We start from the raw sequence: 10000 nt of genomic DNA on the forward strand, positions 1-10000 counted from the left end.
AGGGTTTAGGGTTTGGGGCGTGTGCTCGTGGGCCACTGCGAATGGCAGCAATTTTTTCGCCAAGGGTTTGGCGATTTCAGGGCCGCAGCCTACGCTGGAGGGTTTGGCTCCAGGTCTAGGGTTTAGGGTTTAGGGTTTAGGGTTTAGGGTTTGCGCAGGTGTTGAAGGACCTGGGCCTTTTTGTCTGTCTTTATGACATAACGGAAATCACTGGGGCCCCCATTCTCTTGTCAAGCGGGAAGGCTCGCTACAATGTAAACCCTAAACCCTAAACCCTAAACCCTCAGAAAACCCTAAACCCTAAACCCTAAACTGTTGTTGCCAATGCCCGGGGGCGCCCTCTTGTTGGTCGCAAGCCCTAAAAACCTTCTGTGGATTATAATGAGTGAGGTGGGCTGCGGCGTTAGGGTTTAGGGTTTAGGGTTTAGGGTTTAGGGTTTGCGTCTCAGGTTTGCTTCAAGGCAGTTATCTTCAGGCCCTTTATAGGGGAAGTTCTTCAGGGAATTGTTTGCGAGTCTTCTCCTTCCGGAATAGCAGGTAAACCCTAAACCCTAGACGCCAAACCCTAAACCCTAGGCGCCAAACCCTAAACCCTAAACCTTAGACACTAAACCCTAAACCCTAGACACGAAACCCTAAACCCTAAACCCTACTTTTCATCGGCACCAAAACCCCTCTAAAGCGCTAAACCTTCGCAAACCCTAAACCCTCGCAAGCCCTAAACCCTCGCAAGCCCTAAACCCTCGCAAACCCTAAACCCTCGCAAACCCTAAACCCTCGCAAACCCTAAACCCTCGCAAACCCTAAACCCTCGGTTTCTGCAGTGGACATGGAGTTTTTTAAGGATGTGAAGATCCCGGCCTCGAACTTGAGGGAGCCGAAGGCCTGCGAAGAGCCAGCAGCAGCAGCAGCAGCAGCAGCAGGAACAGCAGCAGCAGCAGCAGCAGCAGCAGCAGCAGCAGAAGGCAAAACACAAGCTGCTGCTGTTTGGTCCTGGTGCTTCGAAGGCCACAAACTCACTTATGAGTTGGGGGCCCCCATTCGCTTTCGAGTAGCAGATGTGGTTTTCGCCAGAGAAGAAGGTCCCAAACCCTAAACCCTAAACCCTAAACCCTAAACCCTAGGCCGTAAACCCTAGACGCTAGGCCGTAGACCCTAGGCCCCGAGCTGCGCAGGAGACGGCCGCTGGCTGAGGGCTTAAACCCTAGGAGCCGACCGCCGCGGCCTAAACCCTAAACCCTAAACCCTAAACCCTAGGTCTTGGGGGAAAAGCGAGGAGCTGCAGACAGTGGGGGTTTAGGGTTTAGGGTTTAGGGTTTGGGTGTTTCAGCTCAAAAGAAATTCACTCTTGTGGCGACCGAGGAGACCTACGTGCCTCCCATGGTCATCATTGTGAGCCCCAAACCCTAAACCCTAATTCTAAACCCTCAGACCGAGTCCTGTGGTTTGCTGCAGCTGCTGCTGCTGCTGCTGCAGCTGCTGCTGCTGCTGCTGCTGCAGCTGCTGCAGCTGCTGCTGCTGCTGCTGAGCGTTTCTGTGTGGCGCAGGGGGAAGCAAACGCAGACGGCCTCGGCATGCTGTCTTGGTGGCAGTGACAGGCAGAGCTAGGGTTTAGGGTTTAGGGTTTAGGGTTTAGGGCTTGTGGGAGGCGCGGCCTCCCGAGGAGAGGAAGTGCTGGTAGCAGGTAGCTCTGGTGGACGCTCTTGTTTCGGCTGCTGCTGCTGCTGCTGCTGCTGCTGCAGCGCTTGCTGCAGCATGGCAAGCCGCTGCTGCTGCCGCAGCAGCTGCTGCCGGTGCAGCAGCTCCTGCAGCGAGAGCGGCTGCAGCACGTGCCCCCCAACAGCAGCAGCAGCAGCAGCATCTTGCAGCGTATGCAGCAGCGCATGCACCTTCCCTGCTGCAGCAAGTGCTTCGTGCATCTGCAGCAGCCGCAGCAGCACCAAGAATGACAGCAGTGGCGCAGTGCTGCTGCTGCTGCTGCTGCTGCAGCAGCAGCAGCAGCTGCTGCTGCTGCTGCTGCTGCTCGTGCAAGCAGCGAAACGAACGGCAAACACACCTGTAGCAGCTGCTGCTGCAGCTGCAGCAGCAAACTGCGGTGGGGGGAGTCTGGGGATGAAGCCGCTTTCCATTCGCTAGCAACCTCTTCAAGTAGCTGCAGCAGCAGTAGCAGCAGCAGCAACAGTAAAAGCAGCAGTAGCGGCAGCAGCAGCAACAGTAACTGCGACAGCAGCAGCAACAGCAGCAGCAGCAACACTAGCAGCAGCAGCAGCAGCAGCAGTAACAGCAACAGTACCAGCAGTAGTAACGGCAGCAGCGGCGAAAGTAGCAGTAACAGCACCGGCAGTAGCAGCAGCAGCAGTAGCAGCAGCAGCAGTAGCAGCAGCAGCAGTAGCAGCAGCAGCAGTAGCAGCAGCAGCAGTAGCAGCAGCAGTCGCGATGGTAACAGTGGCGTCAGCACCAGCAACATCCACAGCAGCAGCAGCAGCAGCAGCAGATGCGATGACAGTAGCAGCAGCAACAGCAGGACTAGCCGCAGCGCGGGCGACAGCAGCAGCAGCAGCAGCAGCAGCAGCAGCAGCAGCAGCAGCCACCTGCATGATGTCTCCTTCGCCGTCTGTTCTTTTCCATTTGCTGTGAAGCCTCGACAGCAAAAAGAGACCAAACAAATCGACGTCAGGCAGCCTCAAGAATTGCTGCTGCTGCTGCTGCTGCTGCTGCTGCTGCTGCTGCTGTTGCTGCTGCTCGGCGTCGTCTGCAGCGTAGGCCTCAACAGCGGAAGAAATGAACTCGGACCACAAAGCAGCAAAACCCTGAACGCAGCAGCAACAGCAGCAACAGCAGCAGCAGCAGCAGCAGCAGCAGCAACATAAGCAGCAGCAGCACTTGCTGCGGCGCCCTGCTGGAAGTCAGCTGCTGCAGCGAAGCACCTGTGGAGGCTCACTCCATAGCAAGAATGTTAAACTATGGATTAGGGTTTAGGGTTTAGGGTTTAGGGTTTAGTGTTAAGGGTTTACTGGGTCTCCCGTTGCTTCTGCTGCTTCAGCTTCTCGCTGCTGCGCTGCTGCTGCAAGGCCACCAATATCAATGGAGCCCTGCAGCAAGGACCCCACACACTTAATTGCAGGCACTGCAGCAACAGCAGCAGCAGCAACAGCAGCAGCAGCAGCAGCAGCAGCAGTAACAGCAGCAGCTGCTGCTGCTGCTGGGAAAGCAAACCTACCTGCACATAAAAGGTCGGCAGCAGCCAAAGGCGCAGCAGCAAAGCAGCTGCTGTCTCGTACGCAGCTGCAGGGATGTGGACCATGCTGCTGCTGCTGCTGCTGCTGCTGCTGCTGCTGCTGCTGCTGCTGCTGTGGCTGGCGCTGTCTTTGCTGCTGTGCCGTGAGCGCTTTCTTTGGCTCGCCACAGCCTCCGTCTCATCTAGCTGCTGTTGCTGCTGCTGCTGCTGCTGCTGCTGCTGCTGCTGCTGCTGCTGCTTCATCGTTGCAACAACTTCAGCAATTGTAGGGAGCTCTTCAAGCAAACGAGTTTCTTGCTGCACGGCATAGCATCAGCAGCAACGCAGCAGCAGCGGCACCCTGACTCCAGCAGCAGCAGCTGCTGCAGCAGCAGCGGCGCTGCTGGCTGCTGGAGCAGCAGCAGCTGCAGCAGCAGGGGCAGCAGAAGCTTGCTTACCGTGACGATGGCCTCCGCGTTCGGCAGCACCCATTCCTGCTGCTGCTCCTGCTGCTGCTCCTGCTGCTGCTGCTGCTGCTGCTTCTGCTGCTGCTGCTCCTGCTGCTGGCTATTTAAGGCAGCAAGCCGCATGGCTAGCTCCACCACTGCATGCATTTGCTGCTGCGCGACGTAGCAGAGAAGCTCTGTAGCCCCGCTAGGGACACTCAGGCTCCCTGCTGCTGCTGCTGCTGTTGCTGCTGCTGCTGCTGCTGCTGCTGTTGGGCAGCCTTCAGGAGCCTCTCCTGGAAGAGCGGGGACGGCAGCACCAGGTGGGACAGGAGACGCAGCAGCAGCAGCAGCAGCAGCAGCAGCAGCAGCATCCTCAGAGTCTGCTGTCCCCGAGGACACAGCGGCTTCCCCCTGCTGCTGCTGCTGCTGCTGCTGCTTTTTGCGAGAGGCGCCGAGGACCGCTGGCGCAGCAGCAGCAAAGAAGCCGGGAATAGCAGCAGCAGCAGCAGCTTTAAGTGCTGCTCTGCTGCTGCTGAAGGCCTCGTATTGCTGCCTATTCATGAGGCTTGTGCGGTAGCTGTGCAGCAGCAAACGAGTTGTGTGGCGGTCGCTGCAGAGAACTTTGTCTCGCAAGCTGCTGAGGCTTGCTGCTGCTGCTGCTGCTGCTGCTGCTGCTGTTGCTGCTGCTGCTGCTGCTGGTTCTCTTCCGGCTGCTGCTGCTGCTTCTGCACTGCCTGCGCTGCTGCGGGAAGAGAACGCCTCTTCTGCTTCTCTCCGGCCCTGCTGCTGCCGCTGCTGCTGCTGCTGCTGCTGCTGCTGCTGCAGCAGCAAAGAGCCCAGGTCAGAGCCTCTAGCAGCAAGACGGCGGACTCCTCGGTGCAGCGCAGCAACAGTGCTCAGCCTGCTGCTCTCCGTGGGGAAGTACCTGCCCACGTAGCAGCAGCAGCAGCAGCAGCAGCATATACAACAGCAGCAGAAAACGCAGCAGCAGCAGCAGCAGCAGCAAATGCAGCAGCAGTAGCAGCAACGCGTACCGCTCTAAACAGCTTCGCCAGAAGCTGCTGGTGTTCAGCTGTCTTTCCACAGACTGGCAGAATGTGCGCCTGATGCTGCTGCTGCTGCTGTTGCTGCTGCTGCTGCTGCTGCTGCTGCTGCTGGTACTGGCGCTGCTGCTTGGCACAGTGCTGCAGCAGCAGCAGCAGATGCAGCAGCAGCAGTCTTTGCAGACTTCGCAAGCAGCAGCAATCGCCTCAAACTTGAGAGCATTCAGCAGCAGCAAAGCCCATAAGTGCACGTAGACCTCAACTGCAGCAAGACGGCCGCTGCTGCTGCTGCTGCTGCTGCTGCTGCTGCTGCTGCTGCTGCCAGGTGCAGCATCGGCGTCTCCGGCGATGAAGCAGGCTGACTCGATCCACGATGCCAGCTGCTTACGGCTGCTGCTGCTGCTGCTGCTGCTGCTTCGAGCTCCTTGAGACTGCTGCTGCTGTTGCTGCTGAATGTGCTGCTGCTGCTGTTGCTGCTGCTGCTGCTGCAGCAGCTGTACTCGGACGCACAAAAAGAGCTCCTGCAGCAAAGCAGCAAGCAGCCACCCAACAGGCTTGTTGCAGCAGTAGCCTCACCACACTATTCAAGACTAGGGTTTAGGGTTTAGGGTTTAGGGTTTAGGGTTTAGGGTTTAAGGTTTAGGGCTCAGGACTTGAATATATTCGCTCTCCACCGAAAAGGAATCGGGCCCTCCGCGCCGCCTTTCCTGCTGCCGCTGTCTCCGCCGCTGCTGCTTTTGCTGCTGCTGCTGCTGCTGCTGCTGCTGCTTCTGCTTTTGCTCTTCTTGCTGTTGCTGCTGTTGCTGCTGTTGCTCCTGCAGCTGCTGGCTTTGGCCTGCACTGCTGCTGCTGCTGCTCCTGTCGTCTCCTGTTGCAGTGCCTACTGGGGCGCCATTGCTGCTGCTGCTGCTGCTGGCCAGCTCGCTGCTGCTGCTGCTGCTGCAGAGCGCGTTGCTGCTAGTGCTGCTGCTGCTGTTGCAGCTAGCGGCAGCTGGCGGATGATACAGCTTTGCTGGCAGCACCTGCTCATCTCCTTTTCCACTACCTTGCTGCTGCTGCTGCTGCTGCTGCTGTTGCTGCTGCGGCTGTTGCTGCTGCTGCTGCTGCTGCTGCTGCCTCGTTTGCTCCAAAATGAATTCTTTGAGCTGCTGCTTCTGCTGCGGCGGCAGCCGCTGCATAGCGCGGGGCCAGGCGCTTCTGGGGAGGCGCTTGAGGGCCCAGTAGAGCTGCTCTATGTTGCTGCTGCTGCTGCTGCTGCTGCTGCTGCTGCTGCTGTCGCCCCTGCTGCTCCTGCTGCTGTTGCTGCTCCTGCTGCTGCTGCTCGCAGGGCCGGCCGATGTCGCTGGAGAGCTCCCCAACTCCGCCTCTGTCTTGCTCTGAACAGCATCCTTGACATTTTTGCTTCTGCTGCTGCTGCTGCTGCTGCTGCTGCTGCTGCAGGATTTCTGGACTGGTTGCTGCTGCATCTGCGTTGGTGCTTGCAGCAGCAGCAGCAGCGGCTGCTGCTGCGGCGGCCCTGAAGAGCTGCTGCTGCTCAGTGCCAAAGCTAGTCAGGCTGGAAGCCGCAGCTGGCTCGGAAGCTGCTGCAGCAGCAGCCAATGCAGCTGCAGCAGCAACTGCTGCTGCTGCTGGCGTTGCTGCTGCTGCTGCTGCTGCGAGGGACGCAGCAAAATAGCTTGGTGCTGATGGATGCTGCAGCTGATGCTCTTGTTTTCGCTGCACCGTTATTGCTGCTGCTGCAGCTCTTGCTGCTGTTGCTGCTGATGCTACTACAACAACAACTACTGCTGCTGCTGCTGCTGCTGTTGCTGCTGCTGCTGCTGCTGTTGCTGCTGCTGCTGCTACCGTTGCTGTAACGGCTGCGCTGGTGTCAAGATTCCGCCTGCGGGGTCCTTCATCGACGTTGTCGCTTCTGCTCCGCCTGCTGCTGCTGCTGCTGCTGCTGCTGCTCTTGCTGCTGCTGCTGCTGTTGCTCTTGCTGCTGCTGCTGCTCTCGTTGCTGCGGCTGCTGCTACATAGCCAACTGAGGCCTCCCTGGAGTATACGAGATGAGCCCACGGCAGCCTCGGCTTTCGCAGCCCATGCACTAGGGTTTAGGGTTTAGGGTTTAGGGTTTAGAATTTAGGGCTCAAGATTTGGGGTTTAGGGTTTAGGGTTTACTGCCACTTACCCAAAGGTGGGGCCCCCCAGGGCCTCGGGGCCCTCGGGGCCCCCCTGGGGGCCCCCAGGGGCCCCAACAGATCAGAAGTTGTTTTGCATATTTGCTGCTGCTGCTGCTTTATTTTGCATGCATTGTTTGTCTATTTCCTTCTTGCTGCTGCTGCTGCTGCTACCGCTGCTGTTGCTGCTGCTTGGGGGCCCCGAGTGGCCTGGCGTGTCTTAGCGCAGCCAAATCGAGACAGCAGCAGCAGCAGCAGCAGCAGCAGCAGCAGCAGCAGTAACCGCGACAGCAGCAGCAGCAAACGCAGCAGAAGAAACAACTGCAGCAACGCGCATGCAGCAGAAGTGAAAGTTCCTGTGCTGGAGCCGCATACAAAGTGCGAGGAGCCCCGAACTAGCTGCTGCAGCAGCTGCAGCGGCTGCAGCAGCTGCTGCTGCTGCAGTCATCTGCTGCTGCTGCTGCTGCTGTAGCTAGTGGTATATGCAGGGACTGCTCGCCCATGATTTCTCTAGCGAGGGCAGCAGCAGCAGCAGTTGCTGCAGCAACCAGAAGGTCCCTTAAAGCTGCACCAGCAGGGGAAGCTGCTGCTGCAGCTCCTGCTGCTGCAGCTCCTGCTGCTGCAGCTCCTGCTGCTGCAGCTCCTGCTGCTGCAGCTCCTGCTGCTGCAGCTTCTGCTGCTGTTGCTTCTGCTCCTGCTGCTGCGCTCCCCTGGAGACACGGCGGCACCAGATGTGTCCCGCACAGCAGCAGCAGCAGCAGTAGCCGCCGCTTAAGCGCAGGATTCAGCAGCAGCAGCAGCAGCTGCTGCTGCAGCAGCTGCAGCAGCAGCTGCTGCTGCTGCTGTTGCTGCTGGCAAAGGGCGGGAGCGTCTAGCCATCGAAGCTTATGGCTGCTTGCAGCTTCGCGGCGCCTTTCCACAGCGCAGGCCCCAGCAGCAGCAGCAGCAGCAGCTGCTGCTGCTGCTGCTGCTGCTGCTGAAGGCACTCCCCGTTCGCGGCCAGCTCTCGCCGCACCCCCAGCAGCAGCAGCAGCAGCAGCAGCAGCAGCAGCAGCAGCAGCAGCAGCAGCAAGGGTGCGCAACCTGGCGCTGATGGCCCACATCGACGCGGGCAAAACCACCACTGGGGAGTGTCTGCTGCTGCTGGGCCGTTTGCTGGCAGCAAAAGGAAAGGTGGACGAGGGCACTGCAGCCCTCGACTTCCTCCGACAAGTAAACCCTAAACCCTAAACCCTAAACCCTAAACCCTAAACCCTTCGGGCGGCTTCAGACGAGGGCAGGGGCGCAGCAGCGAGCTAGTAAACGGCACGGTGCAGGGGCCGCCTGCTGCTGCTGCTGCTGCTGCTGCGGCTGGCTCCAGATACGATTAAGCTGGGACTGAGGGTTTAGGGTTTAGGGTTTAGGGTTTAGGGTTTGGCTGCAGGAGAGAGAACGAGGCATCACCATCCAGGCTGCAGCCTCTCGCCTCCAGTGGCGCGACTTCACAATTAACCTCATCGACACCCCAGGGCATGGCTGCTGCTGCTGCTGCTGTTGCTGCTGTTGCTGCTGCTGCTGTTGCTGCTGCTGCTGCTGTTGCTGCTGCTGTTGGTGCTGCTGCTGCTGCTGCTTCGGGCGCCGGTGATGTGCCTGCTGCTGCGGAAGTGGAGCGTATTACCGCCGGTGCTGCTGCTGCAGTGTGCTGTCAAGATATGCCGCTGGATTTGCTGCTGCTGCTGCTGCTGCTGCTGCTGCTGCTGCTGCAGCCACGTGGACTTCTCTGTGGAGGTTGAGCTCTCGCTTGTTGCTGCTGATGGAGTTGTGCTGCTGCTGGATGGCACTCGAGGTGTAGAAGTCCAGACAGCAGCCATATGGCGTCTGCTGCAGCAGCAGCAGCAGCGCCAGCAGCAGCAGCAGCAGCAGCAGCAGCAGGCCTCGCGGCACATACCACGGATATTATTTGCCAACAAAATGGACCGAGACGGGGCGGATGCGGTCAGCTGCTGCTGCTGCTGCTGCTACTGTTGGTGCTATTGCTGCTGTTGCACTTGCAGCTGCTGCTGCTGCGTGATTTAAAGGGCCTTTAAACTTTGCTGCTGCTGCTGCTGCTGCTGCTGTCAGGACGCATGCCTCCGCTCCGTGCGGCGTCGGCTGGGGGCCTGGCCACTGCAGCTGAACGTAGCAGTGCGGCCCACAGCAGCAGCAGCAGCAGCAGCAGCAGCAGCAGCAGCAGCAGCAGCAGCAGCAGCAAAGCCGCTGCTGCACCTCATAGACCTCACAGACTTGAAGTGCCGCAGCTATTTTAGCCACCCCCTTGGCAGCAGGGGGCTGCCGCTGGTGGAGGAGACGATCCCGCCTGCTGCGCTGCAGCAGCTGCTGCAGTCTCCTGCAGCAGCAACTGCAGCAGCAGCAGCAGAAGCAGCGGCAGGGCGGCTTGCTGCGTCGCTTGCTGCTGCAGACGGGGCTGCTGCAGCAGCGGGAAAGTTCTGCTGCTGCTCGAAGACGTCTGTCTTCTCGACGAGGCCTTCGAGGCGCTTGCCAGCAGCAGCAGCAGCAGCAGCAGCAGCAGCAGCAGCAGCAACATGACGACGGAGCTGTGGCTGGCGCTGCGTCGGATTGTGGCTGCGAACTCAGGTGTACATACACCCCAGCGCTGCCGCTCTCAGCGGGCGTTGCTGCTCACTTCTGCTGCAGTTGCTGCTGCTTGTTGCTGCAGTTCCTGCTGCTTCCTGAACTGCTGCTGCTGCTGCTGCTGCTGCTGCTGCGGTGTGTGTCCGCAGCGGTCCCCATCTTGTTTGGATCTGCGAGAGACACTTGTGGGGTCGAGCTGCTGCTGGATGCTGCTGCTGCGCTGCTGCCTTCTCCCCTGGAGCTGCCGCTGCCGCTGCAGCGCTGCAGCAGCAGCAAATCGTGTCTTGCTGCCTTCAGCCAGGCCAAGCAGCAGCAGCAGCAGCGGGAGCAGCGGCGACGCAGCCACGGGTCAGGGCTGACAATGCTTTCCCTGCAGCAGCAGCAGCAGCAGCAGCAGCAGCAGCAAGCAAGTCAGAAGGGAAGCCTGTTTGCTCCTAGCAGCGCATCTGTTGCTGCTGCTGCTGCAGCAAACGCAGCAGCTGCTGCTGCGTCCGCACTTCTAGGTGGCCCTCTCACATCCCA

The 10000-nt window shown here is 59.6% G+C and overlaps 3 protein-coding genes across 3 annotated transcripts in view; 2 read left to right on the top strand and 1 right to left on the bottom strand.

Moving 5' to 3' along the window:
• The window catches only part of ENH_00072470 (RNA polymerase Rpb7, N-terminal domain-containing protein, putative), a gene marked incomplete at both ends in the record, with an annotated part of 1750 nt that extends 155 nt beyond the window's left edge, over positions 1–1595 (top strand). Inside the window, 5 exons of the mRNA XM_013582678.1 lie at positions 159–254; positions 450–537; positions 825–1082; positions 1331–1392; positions 1548–1595. Of these exons, the coding sequence (XP_013438132.1) occupies positions 159–254; positions 450–537; positions 825–1082; positions 1331–1392; positions 1548–1595 (552 nt within the window). The remainder of the gene's footprint in view (positions 1–158; positions 255–449; positions 538–824; positions 1083–1330; positions 1393–1547) is intronic.
• A 549-nt stretch (positions 1596–2144) lies between these two features.
• Positions 2145–5043, bottom strand: ENH_00072480 (hypothetical protein, conserved; the record flags this gene model as incomplete). Its single annotated transcript, XM_013582679.1, has 6 exons — positions 2145–2810; positions 3015–3092; positions 3221–3535; positions 3676–4591; positions 4701–4850; positions 4967–5043. 6 exons carry the CDS (start codon positions 5041–5043, stop codon positions 2145–2147), a joined length of 2202 nt encoding a protein of 733 aa, XP_013438133.1.
• A 2917-nt stretch (positions 5044–7960) lies between these two features.
• ENH_00072490 (elongation factor Tu GTP-binding domain-containing protein, putative) overlaps positions 7961–10000 on the top strand; it is a gene marked incomplete at both ends in the record, with an annotated part of 6359 nt that continues 4319 nt past the window's right edge. The window contains 6 exons of the mRNA XM_013582680.1: positions 7961–8080; positions 8292–8338; positions 8614–8842; positions 8969–9135; positions 9306–9481; positions 9628–10000. The exon at positions 9628–10000 is cut by the window's right edge and continues 119 nt beyond it. Coding sequence (XP_013438134.1) covers positions 7961–8080; positions 8292–8338; positions 8614–8842; positions 8969–9135; positions 9306–9481; positions 9628–10000 — 1112 coding nt within the window. The remainder of the gene's footprint in view (positions 8081–8291; positions 8339–8613; positions 8843–8968; positions 9136–9305; positions 9482–9627) is intronic.

This window comes from Eimeria necatrix, genomic scaffold (genome assembly GCF_000499385.1).
Source record: "Eimeria necatrix Houghton genomic scaffold, Enh_scaff712, whole genome shotgun sequence".
Taxonomy (NCBI): Eukaryota; Apicomplexa; class Conoidasida; order Eucoccidiorida; family Eimeriidae; genus Eimeria; species Eimeria necatrix.